The sequence below is a fragment of the Rattus norvegicus genome, chromosome 2 (genome assembly GCF_021556685.1).
Source record: "Rattus norvegicus strain SHRSP/BbbUtx chromosome 2, alternate assembly SHRSP_T2T, whole genome shotgun sequence".
NCBI lineage: Eukaryota > Metazoa > Chordata > Mammalia > Rodentia > Muridae > Rattus > Rattus norvegicus.
Window position 1 is genome coordinate 135744233 of NC_141535.1, and position 22687 is coordinate 135766919.

Below are 22687 nucleotides of genomic sequence, written 5' to 3' on the forward strand. Positions count from 1 at the left end.
AAAGTTTGATGCTTTGCCAAATGTAACCAGCTAGCTATCTTCTAGTACACTCAGTGCCATAATTTGATAGTTCATTGAACTGGCAACCCTTAGACGAACCCTCTGACTCCAACCTGTTCCACAGTGATGCCCTTTCTCACCTCCATGCTGCTGCTTTTCGCATAGATCCTCTTCTCTCTCTCTCTCTCTCTCTCTCTCTCTCTCTCTCTCTCTCTCTCTCTCTCTCCTCTCCACTCCTCTCCTCTCCCTCCCTTCCTTCTCATCCTTCCCTCCCTCAAGCTCTCTGCCTCTCTCTCTCCTCTTCCTCCTTCCTTCTCATCCTTCCCTCCCTCAAGGCTCTCTGCCTCTCTCTTACTCTCCTCTCCCCCTCTCTCTTTCTTTCTCTGACTTTCTCTTCCCCCTCTTCCCTTTTCTCTCTGCCTTTCTGTTTTCCTGCCTCTCTGTTTCTCTCTATTTCCTGCCTCCCTTTACCTGCAAACACCTAATCACCTGATACCCTTAGTGAGCAAAACGTCCCCGATTGATTGAAGTTAAGAACTTCTCCCTTACTCTTAGCTACTTAAACACACAGCTGTGGTGTCAGTCACACTATTTTACTTTGTCTCTACACATTTCATTCATGGAGAATACACTAAAATGCTTGAAGATCACCTCATTCACCCTGAAAGAAGCTTCTAGCACAATGGGTAGCATAAATAACATGGTATTTTATATTTCTTAAGGTTTCCTTCTTTATTTTTAATATACAAAGTCAAATGTTTATTTACAAATGATACAACTAACTTGTTTTGCAGTCATTTGACACATTGTATAATTAACATCAAGTCACCTATGAACCATTTTTAAGGAAGAAAGGGTTAAGAAGAACCACTGAGCTCCCAAATCTACAATTTCCTACACCTTTCAGTTACTTCATAAGTTTCCCTTGATTATATTATCTCTAATTCACAGTTGTCTTTTATAAAGTACATGTATTACCAGAAATAATCAACTTTTTCAGATCCGACTAAATTTGATAAGAGTTCATGTTAGGTTATATGTTTATGTTTGTATGGGTTACATAAAAGATAACTTTATTCTTTCCTAGATTCAGATTATAAGGCAATTTAATATTGAATATGCTATATTGTTTTGTGTGTATAATATTCAACACATATTAATATTAATATGGAATATATGTAAGGGGTACATTATTATGAAACTTCAGTCAATTTATCTAACAGAATAGTGATAGCCACAACAGTTAAGTTAACTGGCCCACATTGAGTTTCTCCATTAAGCCAATTATTAGAAAATTTAAATCTTTATGCCTAACCAATATCTCACAGTGAATGAGGTTACTTACTTTTCAGGGTTGTCTACTTCTTCAGTAATAAAGTTGAGGTAAAACCTGTATTGGAATTAAAAAAATAACTATTAGTACATTTTACCATCACAATCCAAAGTTTCTCATGTTTTTAAATCAAATCAAGAATCATGAAAATGACATTAGAACATATACAGGAAGATGAAAATAGGCAACCAGAGAGAACTCCCATAGAACACTTTCTACTAAGTCGTGGTGGAGCCATTGAAGTCTGTGAAATGCGATGGCTGTAAGAGGGGAAAACCCAGAACCTGTAGGGTAAGCTCACAGTTTACAGGATATCTCAGAGCCACGTGATATAATGTCGGGAAAGGGTACAAGAGCTAGAAGTATATGGCCACCCTGGACTCGAGGTTGAGAAGCATTTTCAAGTGAATTTCCTCCCACACCAAGACTTCAAGAATACATAGCATTTGCCCTAGTAAGGTGTTAGGAGGTCATTCCAGGTTGAAATGGGCCCAGAGCACAGAAGTGCATCCCATGGTTATGCGCTCAAGGAAAGGAGGGATGATACAGTGTTCTGCCTTACGAGCATGAAAGAAAGTGTGGAAGGGAAAGTAAGCATCAGGTGGCCTGTGTTTCCTTCACATCTTAATTGAGAGTTAGGGACAAGAGGAGCCACCTATTCGATAGCAGCCTTGTAGGAAACTGCTGTTGACTTTCTACACAGAACACAGCACATGAGCAGAGTCCAAAAATAGTTTATTATATGTTTCAAGTTTTCTAAAAGAGTAAACTTCAAATGTTCTACCACAGAAAATTAAAAACTATATGACAGTAATATGGCCACAAAAATGCTAATTGATTTGATTTCATCCTTTCATCTTCTATTTGTAAACCATAACTTCATTTTTATATGTCAGGAGTACATATAATTTGTCTATCTATAATTTTGATTAAACTTTCCACTCACACTTCTTCCTTTGGAGTCTCTACCAGTATTTATCCTATATAACCTGGTTCATAAACCTATGGAGGAAGGGAAGTCTCAAGGATGTTCAGTTAATTGTAGGCACACGCTATAACTTACGACACTGTTCATCAAGAATGAAAAAGAAATTTTAAACATCTCCTAGACCCATAATATGTTTCTGGGAATCATATGCAAAAAAGAAGCATTTTTAGACACAAAAATATTTCACTCTCAAGGTCCGTGGAATTTCAAATTCTTATCCCAGTGTCAGGGTCTGAGAAATGCTGATTGCTTTTCTTCACAGTGAACTTCTGCCAAGCCAGTACAGGGGTGGCTGATGTCTTATATCCTTGACTTTGCTTTCCAACTAAAGCAGGTTGGGTCGCTAGTGGCCCTTTAAGTCCTACTAAGTTCTTTTTAAGTGAGATTACTCCTCAGGTAAGGTTGAAGGAAATTCCATTGTCAAATAAGATTGGGGGACTGGAAGAAAACAATGAGGAAAATTAGGACTCCTCAGGAGTACAGCTGAACATAACAACAGCAAACCCAGCGTCTCTTCATTCCACCAGCCCAGGGGACTTTCGCAGAGTAAAAGTCATGCATTCTACTGTTACCTTCTTCCTTTGATGCCAAAATATCTCCTCTCTCTAAAACCAAATATCCAGAACATCAAGCCCATCTTCTGCCACCCACTTAAAGTATCTCCCAGCCTTTGAGAAAGAGAGGAAGCTTGTCTATGAATTCATATTTGAATACCAATAAGTACCATATAAAAAGCATGCACGCGTACACACACACACACATACACACACACACATGTTTTAACAATGATGTGTTTTAACAATTAGAAAGTTAAAAATGTAAGAACGGCAGTGGTTGTTACTCTGGGGAAATGCATATAATGTTGCTATTCTAGGAGACGAAACTGTCAGTGTGACCCTGACTGTGTGCGTGCTTCATCTTTCCCTACATAATGTAGGACTGCCTGGCAGAATTGTAAGGGTGGCCCGAAGCAGGTGTACTACTCCCTGCTCTGAGTATACCAGAGATAGTGTATGGAATGTACTACTTGAGACTGATGGGACATGTTTGTTATAAGACCGAGGCAACAGGCAGTATGGGAACCAAACAAAAATAAATAAACAGATCTATAAGTAATACCCCAAACTGAATAAACAACATAGATGTAGGAATATGCCAGGTTTCATACGTCAGAGATAGCCAGTTGCTTCTTAATGGTTGATGAGCTGACCTTTCCCAACAACCCTAAGGCGAGAAGGGAATTGTCTGTGTAAAAGAATATGACTTCAAGTATTTTTTCCATGGCTCTAAAGAATACAGGAAAGTACCTGGGTACAGCTTGGGGAAAAGAGGAGGAAAAATGGATCTTTTCAGTGCGAAAGTGCACACACTGTGGAAAATACACCCTGACACCTATCCAGTCTCTAGTATGTAAGCTACTGCATTCTCTCTTTCCCTGGTTTAGTCCTCCAGGTCCCTGGAAACTGCTCATCAGCTCTATGTCCAACATTCTCTATGACTCTGCATAAATATGATGGTTGGCCCTACACTGTAACTCCCAACCCTGTACATGACTTTTAAAGGGAACAGATTCTTTTAGGTGAGATTTGACACAAAGGCGTACAATAATCCCTGGCTGAAGCTTCAGGGAGACTAAATCCATTGAGGATCCGACTAAAGAGGGTGACAAAAGACACTGAAAATCAATTTTCTATCACACAGTGAAAAGGGGAGGGGACCTCACCTCGCTATGCTTAGCTTTGGACTCAGATATAAGACTGAAATTGGTTGACTCCCCAAGGCCACATGATGACTGGCAGATGGATTCCTCTGAATACGGACCTTGGTGATAATATTAAAGTTGTGCAGGCTTGACTCTGTGACCTGACTGAGTTAATGACTTCTTTTCTCCTAATCATGTTTCTGTGAAGGGGTTTTCATCATTCTGGATAGGTTCTGTGCTCCTCAGAGCCAAAACTTTACTCCATTCAGGATCCCCAAGGGTTGGTGATATCTTTTTCCTATTCCTCCTAGCAGTCTGAGGTGACTGCTCTTATAGCAAGGTATCAAAGACAACAGTTGGCTAGCATGCTGCCTGTCCAAACACTTAGCAATCTGGCCAGCAATTCCTCGTCATAACTGCCTTGCTTTTGTCTCATTACAATGTCTCCACATTGGTTTTTAAGTCAAATGTTGTCCTACAACAATAAAAGGAGTGGTAGCCTCTTGAAGTCCTGATTTATGTCTGCAAGCCAGTTTTGTGATCATATGGTAAAAGGAGAATTCAGAGAGCAAAGTTGTTCTTAATCAGGCCTCTGTGTGTGAGACTCAGTTTGGACTCCCCTTTGATCCATTTCCATGACAGTGTCTGTACCTCTGGATTGCCAAACCCACGGGTACTTCCTTCTAATCCTGCTTCTTTTTTCTTCTTCTAAGACTGAGGGCTATAGATTAATAACCAGATCGTCTCCCCTCCTCACAAAGCAGCATTCAGCCAACAAGCAAACCATCATAATTAAATACTTCTTTATCATCCTCTAGCTAAGCCATTTGGATCAGATAACATCTCACTTAAAATCCTAAACTTACTTTCCAATGCTGTGACTGAACCCTCAAGAACACAAAGAAACCGATGGTCCCTGGCTCTCCAAACTGGGGTCGAGACACAAGGATGGTGAAGACAAAAGTATAAATAGTTTTCTGTAAACGTCTATTACCACTGGAAGGGGCCGCACTTTGGACTCAGCATCGGTGAACACAATATTAATAAGAAGTCAAGATGAAAAGAGTCTTTATCCACACAAAAATAAAAGTCCACAGAAGTGGAGAAAATTGACTATACACGAAGCAGGTGACCTGAATATCCAGGGCTGGGTGGTAGTGGAGTGGGGGTAGAAATGTTTTAAGATTCCGTGGGAACAGATGCATGGTGCTCACAGGCAAAAGAGACTCCATTGAACAGAATTAATCAAATCTGCCCTGTGAAGATCACCACGCTCCACATTCTTGAAAGAGTACAACAGGCTCCCAGCACCCAGCTGGAGCTGAAAGCTCTTGTTCCTTCCCCTGCTTTGCTCTGGGGCTCCCAGGGACCCTCCTGGTGTGGCTTGGCTGCTGCCCCAGGGCATAGAGCCCTGATCCAGGCTCAATAGACCTAGAAGAGTTGATTCTGCTTCTAACACTGTGATCACGCTCAGTTCTTTTCTCTGCTTAGCACCGCATTGTGCTTTGGACAAAAGTGAAAAAAGACTTCAAAAACACTGAGATTCAAAACTAAAGCATGCATACAAATGGCTGCAAAAAATCTTCTGCAGACATAGGACATACAAATATTATATGCTGATCTTCTTACGTTATAACCTGACCGCCTTCAAACACTCCTTGCTTCAAAGCTATGCAAAGCCCACGTGGCTGGACTCTGTCGAGTTTCACCTAGTGTCATATTTTCACAATTTGTGAGATTAATAGGGTACACACTGTTTATTTTGGAATGCATTTTTATATTCTCTGGAAGGTAGTCCAAAATAATGGAAGGGGAGAGAGAAAAGTTTACTTGTGCTGTGCATATTTACGTAATGCTTGAGATAGCCACATTTCTTGCTGGCATTTTTAGGCTCACAGAGGGTTATCACGGCTTTAACTGCCAGTTTTGTAAAGATGCAAAAAGAGCTACTACACATTATTTACCCCAAAACAATGAAAATTAATCTTTCTGCAATCATTCTGATGTTATACCTAGTGGGCTTTCTGGATATAGTCATTTCAACTAATGCTTACAAGGTCAATAACGTAGTGACAGGAAGTTTGTCTCTGATGTTTGACTACTGGGACTCTGCTCCTCAACGAAACACTGCTACACCAAGACAGGAGGATCACAGGCAGACAGGCACCAGGGACATAGAGTTATTGCTGGTATCACAGTGCCTGTTATATTTGCTACCCATTTTTGTTTTCAACTGCTGGAAACATTTTAATGAAGCACGTAAAGGCTGAGACTGTGCTCCACCCTACTTGACCACTTGACTTTTATTATTGTGATTTCTCCTTCCCTACCTTTATCATATGAACCATTCTAATCTCCTCAGACCACCTCATATCTACATATGAACTGTTTCTTCCTCGAGACAGATTAGAAAATATCGTTAACCTCTATTTATGAGTCTCTTTAGTACTCTGGCACAATGACTTTTTGACAGGGCACATGCTAATCCCAAGAACCCCATGGTACTATATTGTCCCCACTGATGAATAGTTAGACATGATTTATACTGGCCATTAAACACCAGCGTTTGTTTGTCCATTTTTATGCCACTGGACTCAATCTAATAGCAACCTTAACTATTTGATGGCCTCAGATAATGACACCCTAAGCTTCGGGCTTTGCCACACTGAAGGAAACTGAAAGGACCTCAGAAGAAGGACCCCTTCCTATTATCCTTTCACCTTTCCTTCATTCTTCTCTTTCTTCCCTCCAAAAGGTAAGTTGCGGAAACTAGACTCTATCTTCCCCTAAGTGGATTGTAGAAACTAGAACTGATCTCCTACAAAGCCAACCATGCAACCTAGAAATATGTCTCCCATGTTCTCCTCCTGTCTGTGGAAGGTAGCTGCACAGGGTTCTGAAATACCTTTTCTTACAGTACATCATGAGATTCTCGGGTGAGAGAGGATCTGTCTAACCCCAGGTAGAAGAAACTCTACACAAAGAAACCAAGGAGCGTCTTAGCAGACAGAGCTCACTTAGTTTCCTCCAGTCTATTTCTGTTTCATCATGTCCTTTGGCAGGAAAAATAACTTTTACTGGCTTTATAGGTCTTGATTTCTAAGAATTCTGTGTTACTTGAAACTTTGACTAAATAATTTTTGTGTACATGACATAATGAAAGTTTAGTTAGGGAAGAAATGTGTGCTATGACACTTCTATGATAAAAAGATGAACAAGACAAAAAGGCAAATTAAGGTATTTAATACAAGTATCTGGAGACATCAACTTACCAGCCAGCATATGCATACATCCCGTAATAAAAAGCCAAGGGCAACCCCATTAGATTTGTATCTCTTCCTGAAAATGCATCTTTAAAGTGATGTGTTTGCCCTGCAATTAGAATGGGAGGATTTTTAGACTGTGACAAAGAACTGGTTATTTATTCCAACCCTAGTCAAGGTTGGGAGCCAAGCTTGCCTGTTCTGACTCCGTTGGTGGTCAACGCTATCTACTGAGACTTTATTCAGTCTAGGGCAGGACTCCCACCCACATGCACACATGGTGTCACCAAGACCATTTGAAAATTCTTTTGTGGATGACCAGAAGGATTAAAGTGGCATTTATAATGCGTGATTCCATGTCTTTTGCTTGAGTGTTCTCCATTTTAATCATGAAACTGAAGTCTTAAGAGTTTGACAGAATTCTTAGACAAGAACTTATGAAAAGAAATGGAGAAAGATGAAAAGAAATCTCGGAGTCTGCTGTGCGAGGGAGGAGGCATTCTGAAACCCCTGCACATCACTGAGCATCCTGCTGTTTATCCCTGCTGTGCTTTCCACACTTGCCTCCTAAAGCAGGGAAAGGCGGCAGACAAAATCACCATGGAGGCGCAAGGCTTGTTAAAGAAAGGTTCCCTGGAGCACAGGCATACTACATACTCACATCAGATGTCTATGGCCAATGTCCACCAGCAGTGCAGTGCAATTAACTGTGATTAGCCATTCTACCCACAGGATTTTCTTTATAGAGATAATTTTTGACCCTGTCTTGGTCAATGTCACCATTTTTTTCCTATGAAAATGAATAAGAGATTACACCAAGCCCCAAAGCAAGTTCTACCAACTTTGGTACCAACATGTAGACTGAATGTTTTCACTGTTTTTCTCATTTTTGTGAACAGTAGGGCATCTTTTGCTTTGAATCTTTGGGATATTAAGAGGTTACAAAATCAGATTTGTGTTAGTCATCACAGATAAAAAATTAGACAAAAAAAATATGTCTGCCCCACCATCCAATCAGCAAATGAGAGTACTCAAATAGGAAATGATCTTGTTTAAAAATTGGCTGGCCTTCATATAAGTAATGAAAGTTGGTTTTGAGGGCAGGAGGTAGAGGACGGATCTACAGCACTATCTTGTAAGTCAAATAGCAGCTATCATTCACACAAGACCACCATTCATAATGACAGAATATGAGGATGGGGACCAATGAGGACATGGTTCTGTCAATCAATGAATGCTATTTTTCTCAAGGCAACCAACTTCTAAATATAGTTTAAAGAAAACTTGACAGGAAGAATCCAAAATGCCCATTTTACTAAAATATCTATATGCCTTAATAGAAGGAGAATAAACACATTGAGATTCAGAAAAGGAACATCTGTAGGAACTGGAGAGATCGCTCAGCAACTAAAAACACACACTAGTCTTGTAGAAATCCTGAGTTCAGTTCTCAGCATTCATGACAAGTAGCTTATAACCGCCTGTCCCCCCAGCTTCAGGGCATTTGAAGCTCTCTTCTGGCTTTTGTAGGCACCTGTAACTCACAGAAACATGCACGCACACACACACATACACCACATACACACCAATTAATTTTTTAAGAAAGAACTATCTATTGTGTATTCTTGTATAATCTGTGATATTCTTATCCTTTGAAGGAGAGTTAGGCTACTCCTTCAAAGTGTAGCAATTCATAATTAGTAATAGAAAATATCTAACTGTGTAGACTAATCCACAGTTCTTCAAAGGAACCCCTTTGAGAGCATTGCACAAGAGGAACATTGTTTCTAGACTTCAAGAATATTTTGGATCCACAGCACAGGGCTTAGGAAAATGAAAGTAACATATTCAAAAGGAAGTATCAGGCCTTGTAAGTGAACACACCATGTCCAGCTACAACCAGGACCTGATTTTAGTAGAAATAAACACACCATATATACCAGCAAAGTCTTATTCTCCCTGGGGTGTCAGAGACATGTGGAAAAACTAAATGATCATGCTATAAATTAAAATCTCCATTTCATAAAATGTTGTAGTAATGAGGGAAATAGGTTTGTTCTCCCAAGTACTAAAATATGCTCCAAATGCAGGAATATCCTCTGGGATTTTCTCTGTTGTGTGAGAACAGTAAGAATTAGAGTAGTCCTATGAAATATCACTCAATTGTAGCTGACTGAAAGGATTCAGGAATTTCATTATGGTCTTTGCTCTCCAGAAGTTTGTAATACAGCATCAACTACTAACCATGCCCCACTTTGCACAGACACACAGACACAGACACAGACATAGACACAGACACACAGACACACACACACACACACACACACACACACACACACACACACACACACACACAAATGAGGGATCAGAACCAACTGCAGAATGTATCTACCTATCACATCTGGCATTACACCAAGGAAAAGCCAGATAACAACTATGTCTAGAAGAACCAGTGACTTACTGTCCTCTCCTTTTCAGAAACTGAAGGGCTCTCTACAGATGACTAGAAAGTCAGCTCAGGAGATGGAGGAGATGAGAGTATTGACAGTTTTGCCTCAGGTCATGGTGGAATGGAGCAGGCCAGCTCTACAGAGAGTGTGGTGAATTGGAACAGCAAGCCCACATCTTCTCTCACAGACCCTACTGTTGAAATTCTCACTGTGTTTATTCTGGTGCTGAGGTGGCTGGATTTGACAGAAACATTTTACCAGCAGGACTCTAAGGTCACCCACTAGGCTGGTTAAATGGACAAGAGCAATTCCCTCTTCTAACTAGAGTGACCAAGTTCTCAAGGTTGTTGTTTGGGGCTTCTGTGAATGCAAATGGCTTTGCTGAACATTTCCTTTTGTGTTGTAACTTCCTCCTGCAGGGTCATTAAACTGCTCTATACATTCCTTTGCTTGGAATTGACAGTGCCAATGTAAACAAGAAATACTTAACATGCCCACGTGATATGTCACCTCTTTCCAATGGATTTGCTCTATCATTTCTATTTCCCACTGCAAATTCAGTAACCTCTTGGGTCCTGTATCTCTCTCAAACATTTCCCCTAAAACTAAGCAAACACATAGCCTATCAATTAGGGTCAACCATACACTACATCACTCAAATTCTTATCTAATTAAATAGGAAGCTCAATGATAAATCCAAAAACTGCACCATTTTCTTCAGAAATGCAAGTTTCACACAGAAAATGTCACAATAAAAGCTAAGTTTTTGCAACTTTTTATCATCTTATAAGGATCTTGTTTTTAGGAAGGCTATTTCACTACTCTTCTGTGGATACTAATCTGAGAGTGAAGAAATACAAATAAAAAAAAACAAGGACTATCAGTCATCTTCCATTATTTTCCAGAGATATTTTTATCTTTCACATTGGCTTCTACTATTGAAAAGTTCTGGAGTGCAAACAAAGGCTATATTGATCTGTACTTAAAGCTAAATAGCAAATTCATTTTGCTTTGGTTTTGCTTTTGTTTTTGCTTTCCACTTTGGGGTCGACTCCAAGCCATTTATATCAAGGGAATTTGCAGACACCTTATTTTAGTTGCTTGATCTAGTCTTAATTCTCTTGCTGCCATTCAACTATAAATACCAACTCATTCTCGATGTAGCCTTTTAAATCAATTAGATGACAGTACAGAGTTTAAGTTCCACAAGCAAAGACTAATTAAGGATTCTGCTAGACAAGCGAAAGTCGGTGTTAGAAGAGACCAGAAGCAGATACGCAGTTTAAAACGCATTTCCTTCTCAGTCCATACCTTTAATTAGCTGTATAACTCCAGGGACTATAATTATCAGAATTGCTGTGAGCTTGCAAAAGGTTAGGAAAATCTGGATCCGGGCACTCCAGCTGACACTCGTGCTATTTAGAACCATCACCACAGCTGCAAACAAACAGACACAGTTACCGAAGACAAAGCCCCATGAGCAAAACGATGTCTTAGGTCCTTGTCAGTCGAAATGTGATCTATAAACCTGCAGTGCTGGCCTGAACTACCAGAACTTAAGAAGTGCAGCTTCCCAGGCTGTGCCCAGATCAAGGCTCTCCTGCATTAAGACAACTCTTGGAGAGACATTCGAGCCTGAGAAGCTTAGAGAAGATGCCTGCACAGAGTACCTCTTTTGTTCTTCATTCACACCTTGGTAACAATGAACATGCATTGCTGTGAATTAACAATAACGTCAAAAATCTTCATTCTGAAGTCATGCGGTGGTCATGGGAAGGGGTAAGAAGTGCTAAGTGTGAGATCCCGTTCTTCACCATCAAGACCAGCCCAACTCAGTATTGTTCTAGATAATCAGGGGTGAGTTTTAATCTACCCTGCAAGTATTGTTTCCAACATATGTTGTTATTTAAGCATAAGGTCTTGGGACTTTTCAGCTTAGGATGTACAGTGGGTCTGAAGCCAGAAGACTTTGCTCTCAAGATACTATGGACAGTTTCCTAAGCAGCCATCCCTGCCCACATCAAAGACAGACAGAACGATGGCTATTCATTCCGGCATTGCCAGTAATTGCCAATAGTCTGTTCCTGGCCCAGGGAGATAACTAACATATTTTCATTGAATGAATGAACTGGGCTCTCAAAAATGTTAAGGCACAGTTTTAATGATAATCTAGGCTTTCATTTTCTTCTCTGAAGAGGTGTTCAGGATTATTTTATTCAGTGAATTTCAACTTTATGTTCTTGCCAAAAACACAGGCACAGTATAGCCCAAAACAGCAGCTATTTCATTCCTGACATTTATGGATTTCATCAATAAGCTTTAGTAAAGACATATTCTCCTTTAACAAAGACTTTTAAATGCATAAAGTTGTTTCTTAGGGAATTAAAAGGAAAACCAGCAGAATTCTTACATTCAAATGGGGATTGTATACAGTCAGGAGTAGTCATTGTACTTCCCTTGTATAATACGATCTATTATTAGCTCAATTCCATAATTAGTAATTGGCAAGATGTTATTAATATACAATAACTAATGTAAAAATTAAAATAATCTATACCCAAGCAGTGCCTAATTAATGTACCTTCTTTTAATGGTTTTGGATGGCCATCTAAAAAAATCGATATACAGTCAATCATGCATAACATGAAATTGTGTTTATGATACGCCACTGAGCCACAGAGTAGGGTAAAGGGTCATTGATGAATGCATGGGATGATGATAAAGTCCAAAACAGAGGAAAGGAGGATGTAGGAGAAATAGTTATAAAAAAATATCAGGGGCTGGAGAAATAGTTCAGTGGTTAAGAGCACCAGCTGTTCTTCCAGAGACCCTGAATTCAATTCCCAGCATCCACATGGTGACTCACAACCATCTGTAACGGAACCTCATTCCCTCTTCTGGCAGGCAGGTGTACATGCAGATAGAGAACTATACATAAAATAAATAAATCTTTTAAAAAGTAATATCAAGAACCTATAGATTACGGAACATCAAAATATTTCAATGTTGAAATTTAGTTTACAGCAATATTTCAACAAATTTGGGAGAGGATAGTACTTTAGTGACTATGGGCAAACTAGGTCAATCTGTGTCCACACCTAAAACTAAAGAGGTAACGGGTTGGGGTGTCAGATACAGTGATAAACTTACACTAACAAGCACTTCACATGGTATACACAGGTGAACTCACCACACTGCATACACTAACACAATTTTATTTACTAAATATACCTCAGTAAAGGCAGGCATTTTAATAAGTAAGTAGAGTGGTAAGTTAAGGCCTACTGAAAAAAGATGTGGGGGGTGGGTCAGAAGTCTCCACTGAAAGAGAAACAGGGTGTAGGAATGAAGTATGTCAAAGCAATCATGATGAGAAGAGTCAGAAATTAGGGGATAGGGCAGAATTGTAGCTTTTCTTTTTATCTTTTTATTTTTTTGTAATGAACAGGTGAAGGAATAACTTAGATCTACTGTCAGTTCTCAAAGGCATTATTTTATCAGAAAAGATGAAAACTGAAATCATTTCCGTCTCTAATATGCAGAGACTTTACATATAGAAAGTGGCCAAATACAACCCTGCTTCTCCCCGAGTTATCTAGTGAGCATCTGTTTCTCTGTGCGAGTGACTGTGATTGACGGCTCATCACATGACAAGGAGGATTTTTTTTTTTTTTTTACATTAAAGAGGTCTAACTTTGACATAAAAGTGAGAAAAAAAAACTTGGCCTTGGTTGTCATCAGCAACAAAGGAGCACTGTGCTTGCTCTGTTTCAGGCAATCCTAAGTAGAAAAAGAGGTCCTGGGAGAAAGGAGAAGAAAGAGGGAAGGAAAGGAAGCAGACACTACACGCATGAAAAATATTCTCACTTGAGGAACACCTGACCATGTTCATATTTGAGGAAAAAAGGGTTTGTTGTCTTCAAAAGAAAGTGAATGCTTGATGTTCATTGAAACAGGAAAAACAATGAGGATCTGGAATACTTTTCTGTATTTCTTAATGTTTAAAAGACAAGTGGGAGACAAAACTCAAACGAAATTGACCCTTCTCCCTTGCATTTCCTTAGCTAAGGAAAGAAGTCTTAGTAAGACTGGCTTTCCTTAAAGGTTTCTCCCAACCTGGCTTTTTTTCTGAGCATCTAACATCTCTCTCATTAGTCGGTGCACCATATTCCAGGAGGTGCACATCAGTGACCCAGAGGTACCTACAGCTTAGCAAGTAAGAAGTCACTGGTCGGGCAGCCAGGAGAGATTCTCCATCCTGCATCTGAGTGGTGGAATTTAACGGTGCCTAAGCAACTTATCCGACAATATTTAATAGGGACTTAGGGTTCGGTAAACACAGGAACATTCAGAGTTTCTGACCTAAACCATATCTAAATTCTTAAATACACACACCATCTACCTATATCTTAATAAGAAGACATCTGCACCAGCACTCTGGCCTGAGTCTTCTTTTAAGTAACCATTAATCTCATACATGGAAAAAAAATTCTTTGGCTTACTTCTCAAACTTTTACCAAAAAGTGGTAGGCTTTATTTACTTACTTAAGATGCAGTTTCCTAGAAAATGAAAATGTAGCAGAGAAAGCTATACCCATAAATTCTAGAAATAAGAAACCCATTTTTGAAAGGAGTTGTATTTTAAAAAGATGTTTAGGGGAATCTTAGAGACTGGTGCTGTGGTTTAAGGACTAGCAAGTATTTCTTTCTGCACATGAAATCATTCACCGCTGTCTTTCATTTTGAAGAGAGATGTTACAGATTATTGGGTAGTCTCTCAGATTCATATTCTTTCTGACTTCCGCCTTCAGAGCGCTTCGTGCTAAACTGATAAAACATACAGATGGTGTATTTGAATGGTACATGATGAGATAAAGCTGGTGCCTCCACTTCTCTCTGCAGACGCTGCTGGGGTCGCTTTATCTTTCAACATCCATTTCCTGGACGCACTGATTTCAGAAAGAACCTTTAGAGGGCCAACTCTATCACGGATCTCGCTGTTAGGAATAGACACAGCCAGCACTACGTAAATGTATGTGTGCTAGGATCTCCTGTCAGACATTGTGTAAAGACATCCACGGATAATGTTTGCCAATCATCACATTTCTATGACATGGCTGCTATTATCAGGTGTGTATTTCATAAGAGCAGGAAAAACTCCAGTTTCTGTTTAACTTGCCCGTGTCCATAGACAGGAAGTAAGTGTTAAGATAAGATTAGAAGGCCGGTAGGCTATGTCCTGAGCTCAAGCCTTTACCATCAGCTCCCAGGTGAAACAATAAGGAAATAGCTCGAAAGGTATGTGTGAGCTCATGGATACAACCAAGTTCCTTGACAACTTGTGACTTCTCTGACTTAGGATCTCAGGGCACTTGAATTCCACATTTTATGGACAGTGTTCCTGAAGGATACGGCTGCTATCCCGCAATACTTGTGTATCTTGCTATGCCCTATTGTGTTGTGATTTAGCTAATGGAAGAAAGGAGTAAAGATACCTAAACTTCAGATTTAAAGAGATATACACATGTACGTACACAGTATGATTCAATAATTGCCAACACAGACTCATCATATATTTTCAATATAACGTGAAGGCTCCAGGAAAACAGAAACAACAGTAACATTTGTGGAATTGGACAGGCTGATTTGAGCTTGTCTTTCTCGGTGTGTTTGTGCTTTCATTGGTTTGCACAGTGTGTGCAGGTGTGCATGTGTGTATGCACGTTAAGAGGCTAAAGGCAGATGCTGACCATCTTTCTCAGTTGTCTCCACGTTATTTTGGAGATAGGATCTTTCAATGAACCCAGAGCTCACTGACTTGGTCCTGAAGTTCTTCTAGTCTCTTAACATGTCTGTTCTGGGATTACAGGCTGAGGGTAGGTCTTTATGCTTGCTTAGCAAATGCTTTACCTCCTAAACCATCACCTCAGCCCCTCGCTATCTTTCACAATGATATATAAATGCCATTTTCTTTGTTCCACCTGATTAACTCCACAAAGGTTAATGCTGTGCGATATGACTCTGTAAAACTAACCAGCACGGGATATGAGACTCAGGGAGGAATGGTAAGGAATGACATGGGTAGATATCACAACACAAGCAGAAAGTATTTTTTATAAAATTCTACTTGAGAATATCTTTCTTTAGGGTTCATATGCCACTTGAGAATACTCTTCCTTTTAGGGTTCAGCTTTAGAGACCAGAACAACAGACTCAACGTTTTAAATACTGAATATATGCCTCTGTTCCTTCAAACTATAAGAACCATGAAGTGTGTTATCTTCAATATAAAGTTATTGATCTTAGAATTGGACTTAGGAACATAGCCAAAGTCAACTTAGAAGATTTTCCAGTTACACTTTGGCATGCCTAATACTTTTACTAAAATGAACAGAATTTTGGATAAACACAAATGTCTCATACTTATCATTGGCCAGAAGTGGGGTTCTTTGAAAAATGTGGATAAATCACCATTTAGATAAATCCTCCCCCCCACTCTGCTATTATCTTTCAAATGGTGGGCTAATATTCTACAAAATTTGAAACTCTTTTGAAGTTTGACCTTTTTCTATACTAAACTAGAGACTTAAATTCCTCATTTCCCTAGAGGAACTCAGGGAAGTAATTTATGCAATTAAACTCTTACTTTCTACTTCTCCACAACCTTTTCCTGTAACAGGCAAAACACTACCTATATTCACTTTGAAGAATAAAGTAAGTGAGAGATTTGCCCCCAGGTAAATTTCTCTTTCTCCATCCCCTCCCCCTGTTGTTCCATTAAAGCTAAATTCCTCTTAAAGGCCATTTGACTTCTCCAATTAATCCATTCCCTTAAAAATTACTTCCCACTGAGACATGAGAATACTCCCGTTTCTCTTTCAGTAGTTCTGAGTTTAGGAACTTGTTCCCTGGTCAGGATCTGTAGCTTGTATCAGAACTTACAAACTAATATTATAGCTCCTGGGAAAAATAGGAGACATAAAGTTTCCATCAGACCCCCAGACACTTCTCTACCCATCCCTCCACCAAACTGCAAACCTGTGAGCCCAAGCACAGTTTAGTGTGCCTTCCTTGCCATTGCTTCAAAGATTTGTTTTGGGAAGACTTAACATTTTGAATTTCATAAAATACTTACGTCTCCTTTTAAGAGGTTAAAAAAAAATGGGCTTAATAACAAAGTCATTCAGACTTTCAAAGATAAAAGTGCAAACATATCTTCATTATTTATCTAATGTCTTCATCAAAGCAGGAAAAAATTGTGGCTTTGGAAATATCTCCATATCAGAGTTTCCGTTAAGGTTTTTGGTTATGCCTTTTACTTAGTAACGTGTATTGTTAGCCTATGGAGTTCTTTAAAATACTCCTTTTTTCTTCTCAGTCTTCATAAGACAACTGTGATGTGACATAGTCTCATTCAGGGAAAAAGAGAATATGACAGATGTAAAAATGGCTGTTAGTCCAACCCTTTAGTGCAACGTCAGAGTCATCAAGAGCTTCCCATGTTCTTGATGGGACTCTTCAAAATTTTAAAACTCTGATATAATTTTATACTTCTATAGTCATTCAAGACACGTTGATATTTCATAGGCATTTTATAAATCAATAAAACAGAAACATAAAATAAGTTAAACAGCCCCAAATCACATAATCAAGGGACCAGGACACTTTATTCAACTCCAGGTTATACGTCTCCAGGGAACTATAACCATTGTGTGAGATGATTCAGCACACAAAAGTTCACGATGCCAGCTCTAACATCTTGGCTAGCAGACTGTACCTTTCCACCACTATCTCCCTTCTTCCTGAGTACAGAAGCCACCTAAAACTTCTGTTTTAGTTTCCATCACAAACTACAAGAACTTCTATCACAGTAAAAAGAACATCCTTACACTTCTCCCCATAAAGTCAATCATTCACGAATAGCTTCTAAGCACAAACAGGCAAGCTAAGTGCAGTGGAGGGACTGGAGTTGTAGCTTTGTGGAGGTCCCTGGTCTCAGGGGAATTCTGGTGGCATTTCTCCACAGAAGTATAAATATTCATCAGTTTCCCTGCATTCTTAGTGAGTTGCAGTCATCATCACAAATACTCCATATTGGATGGAGTCCTCACAGCCGCCACAACACTGGCATAATTATCTCAGGAGAATACTGAAGTGCGAGTAAGTGAGGTCAATTGTCCCTCGGTTTTCCTAGGTCTTTGCTGTGCGTAAAAGAAAGAATATCATCAACACCTACATTTTAACTGCCCAGACCTCCCAAATGTCTATGTTAAGCCATTTTTCTTTGTCTTTCTAGAGATATCACAGAACAGCTGTGCGTTTAGGATTTAGCTAGCTAGTTCGGACATCCATGTCTGTCATACTAGAGATGTTTTTACATAGAATCTAGCACTTTGTTAGAGACTAGCCCCTGGGCCATCTGTTGTCAAAAGTGACTTGATCTTTGTGTTATTCTAGTACACCACTGTGAGGGAACTCTAAGCAGTCTTCCAGAGTGTGCAAGTCAGTTATTCCCGAGTAGCCTTCCTCGGGTTGTTAAGCATAGTTAGCCATGACCACGTGGAGTCAGACAACAGCAGTTTGACCAGCAATTATTATCCTACGCCGTAAGATTCCAGGAGGTTATAGGAAATGGCCATCAGCTGTGGCTTTGTATCACTATGTCATTTTGTACAAGTTCCTCGTTTTATTTCCTCTGTTTCTTTAACTTCTAAAAATCTATGTCCATTAATAATAATTTTAAAAAGTGAACAACTTCCTAATTTGTAGGCCATAGAGAAATCTAGTTGAGAAAGGCTACTGACTATCAAATCTTCAGGAAAAAAAATCTTATCATTGCCGGAAACAGGTAGAGAAAATGGTAACCTTAGGGTGACAGCTAATATCACTATAAACTACACAAACACAACATATATACCCAGCATGCAAACTTAACCCCAGGACCATTCATGAGTAATAATTCACTGTGTCACTAGAGTAATTTCCAACATAAAAACAATTGCTCAGAATAGTTCTCATCCTGAACAGTGTCTTCTGATGCACAACCCTTTTAATATTTTACCAAGGAAGTAAGGGGTTTTTTTTTTTTTTGTCTACTTTAAGAGATCAGCTACCACATCTGTTGATCCAGTATACAGTTGGCATACATTGTAATAGCAGAGGCCACTTCAAACCTTGTATTCTTGTCTCTATTGTCCAACACAGATTGGAAACAGTGAGCACAAAAATACAATTTGGGGGGATGCCATGCAAAGACTCTAAAGAAAATTTGCCTCCAATCACTTTCTTACATTGCTTTCCTCTTTTCTGTTACAGCTCTAATACTCACTGATGCCCACAGCTGTTACAAGCTTGATTGCAAGTTCAGGAATTTCACATTGAATAAAAAACGGTTCTAGAATGTAGCGTCCAAAAGCCAGGGATATCACAGCCGTAGCTCCGGGGCTGAGAGAGAGAGAGAGAGAGAGAGAGAGAGAGAGAGAGAGAGAGAGAGAGAGAGTATTTAGGTTAACTACAGGAAACAATAAATAACATTTGTGCTGATCTTCAGATCTTAGTACTTAACATGTGGAACATATTACATATTTAACATGAAAGTCCATCATGTTTAGAGCTTCATATTTCATTAAGTTGCCATACACTCCAAATGCAATATTGACTATACCAGTAAGGACTAATTTTTTAAAAAAATCTCTGTTGAAAATTAGTAGTTATAAATGTTTATGCCAACATGTGTCTAAATATTTAACATTGATTCTTAATTCTCTAGTAAAAAGAAATCTCGAAGCCAAGTGAGTATTCTTAACTTCTTAAGAATATTTATTTAGAGAGGACCACAAAATAAGAAAACAAAACCAGCCTGAGAAGATAGCAACCCAGACAATAAGTCATCCCATTTTAGTTCTTCAAAGGGAAAAAAAGGAAAATTCCATTTCATCTTAAATACGAGGGCATATTCTTGCCACACACAAGGAAATCCACAAAATTGCTTAACATCTCAAGCAAGAGTCCCTTTCAGCTTCTCTTCCTTCTTGTGGTTAACACCTAGGCCTGATCCCTGGATCACCAGAGACCAACCCATATTACCTGTCTCCAACACTGATCTCCTACCTCCAGTCAAAACCACAAACATTTTAACTTTTTCCTCTCCCCCAGAGACTCCTGCCTCCGAAGGGGATGTTTTGCTGTTCTCTATCATTTTTATAAAAGTCTTTGATTTCTAAACCTAAATCTGCTAGCATCACTTCAATATCCTTCAAACACATTCTGACCATGGTGAGGCCTTGCACACACAAGCTTCCCAGGAACAAGAACTGAATCACTTCTGCCCAGAGCCATTCCATATAGCTACATTTTGTACTTAGTATCTGGTTTTAGTCTTGGTCCAGGGAAGTGACTCCAACCTTCCCCTTGTCCAAGCTTCCTTTTACACAGCACCAAACCTGTCCCCTACACACTGTTTACCACAGTAGGGTTTTTATTCTAGTTAAGGTGATCCCCAGATTGAAACCCCATCCTTCCGCTTGACTTTGAAATCTGTGGAAAAAAAACTGTGTTCCTCCCAATTGGAATTTTACCCCAGTGCAAGGATAAGCCCAGCATCTGTTACAGTAGAAACTCAATAGTGGTCAAATATCATGTGACTACATGACCTCAACTTTAAAGTCCCCATCTTGTTCTATTGGGTGACTTTGCTTGGATTATTTCTGACAATACCAACTTAATTTGAAAGTATAATTTTAATGGGGAGCATTTAGATATCATGGTTACTATCATGAAAAGAAATGGATTTATGTCCTAGGGTGTCATGTCCTTCATGGTATTTGCTACTTTGCTTGTTTGAAAGACTATCCTAGGGAACATAGATGTATTAAAAAGCTTCGAAGATCTACTTAGGTAACTTGGCTGTGCACATGCACGCACTCATGCTTACACACACACACACACACACACACACACACACACACACACAGCTAGAACAGTTCTTTCAAAATTAAGGTGCATCTGGTTATCAGCAGTTAAGAAGCATGAATTGTGGCTCACTCCAATTTAGATCTCTTTATCTTGCTGTCTGCCATTCATCGGCAATTTGTGGAAACGATAAATTAACGAATGGGTTTCTTATCTGTCCATTGCAAATGGAGTGATCATGCTGTCATAGCAACACTGAATAATTACATAAAGTTACGTCACAACTGCATGGATGAAGATGCAGTGAAGTTGAAGGACATCAGGCTGGGAAGCTCAACAGCTGACAGGGCAGCACTCCACTGACTTACTGTTCTTATTTCAATGCTGTGCCTGTTACATTCGAAACAACATCATCTTGGGTTTCCAGACACTTGTATAAGAAAGGATTACTATCTAGGATACACATGGCACTGACATAAATAGTTTGAAAGTCATAAAAGGTGTAAGACCTATTCTTACATCTTACATCCTTGAAATGCTTATAATTATAATAGGAAACTAGTAATGGGTCGCTTAAGGTCTTAAGACATTAAGAGATGAAAGAAATACTACAAACTAGGGATAAACCAGAAATTTATATATATATATATATATATATATATATATATACTATATATATATGTGTGTGTATGTATATGTCATATATACATACAAAAATTAGCTTTGAAGAGTACATATGATTACGATGACAGAGAGAAGTACATCTCAGATAGAGAAATCTTAGGAAAGCAAAAAGAAAAAAAATGTGCTTTTTATCATCATTTAACACTAGCAATTACTAAGCAACAAAGAACTGTTGTTCCCAATGAAGTGTGCACTACTCTGAAGTCTGCTATTAACACCATTACAATTGTTCCCGTTAGCAGACACTTAGAGCTCTTCCTTTGTCACTTCTGTTAGTGGCAGAATGAAAACTTAGCTGGGATTTTAGTACTCTGCGCCCTTTGTTTACAGGAGAGCAAGGTTCCCTAATGATTTCTAATGAACTCTTTAATCACAAAGTGCAAGTCATATCCCTTAAAGCACAAAACACCTGTGACACGAGCTGCACATGCGACAACACAGGCTCCTCACAATATTGAGGGAAATTTGCTATTCAGAGTGACTTGGTGCTATTCTGTGCCAAGAGAATCAGGAAGGGGGACAGAGCCTTACGGCAGTACAATCAAACAACTTCTGCCACTGCACATCGACGGTTTGTTTAATGTGAGGAAATGAATCACTCATACTGTGTTAACCTGATTTTTCTTACTGTTTGTAAAGCATAAGACTTGATAATACACTAAGTTGTTTGGCACAGACAGTTCTTAGTCACAAAAGTAAAGTTAAATGTCCTGATGACATAATCAACAGTAAAAAGAAAAAAACCACTAACCCCTAGCATATTAAATCGTGTCTGGTCAATCCAACGTGTAGTTTATCAAAGTGAATTTTGAAGATTCCCCCCATCTCAGATGAATGCCTTTTCTGGAAAAAAACATATTTCTATACAATTTGGAGCTTAAAGAAAGCTTTTTTATGCCTTAGGGTCTGTATTTTTCAAACAAAGTCACGTGACACACATTTGTAATTAGTTAAAGCAGTCAAGATGATCCGGAAAAGTGATGAAACGAATAGGTTTGTTTTCCCTTAATTGTTTCCGTCTCCTTACCGTATTACCAGCAGTTCCACCCAGACTCGAACAAAAGCTAGCAAGGGACCAAAGACCTCCAGAATGTATGTGTAATGACCACCAGATTTCTTTATGCTCGTACCCAATTCAGCATAAGACAGGGCTCCTGTGAAAGGTGATAATAAAAAAGTACAAAGTTGACACAGCATCTAGTAGTCTTGTGATAGAACCGACAACGTCATTTAGGTTGTGTGCACTCTGTGGCTACTTCCTTTGGTCAGAATGGCCTTCACAGGAATAGTCGTCATCTCCTAACTTAGACCCACCAAGGTCCTCTTTTAACTTCCTCACGCTTGAGACCTGCCTCA

The 22687-nt window shown here is 39.2% G+C and overlaps 1 protein-coding gene across 51 annotated transcripts in view; it reads right to left on the reverse strand.

Moving 5' to 3' along the window:
- The window catches only part of Slc7a11 (solute carrier family 7 member 11), a 219643-nt gene that overhangs the window by 192550 nt on the left and 4406 nt on the right, over positions 1-22687 (reverse strand). For 43 of the 51 annotated variants that reach the window (XM_087622600.1, XM_087622599.1, XM_087622510.1 and 40 more), the window contains 5 exon segments: positions 22359-22485; positions 19065-19180; positions 11048-11173; positions 7296-7395; positions 1346-1390 (listed from right to left, as the gene is read on the reverse strand). In XM_087622600.1, the coding sequence (XP_087478726.1) occupies positions 1346-1390; positions 7296-7395; positions 11048-11173; positions 19065-19180; positions 22359-22485 (514 nt within the window). 51 annotated transcript variants of the gene reach the window in all.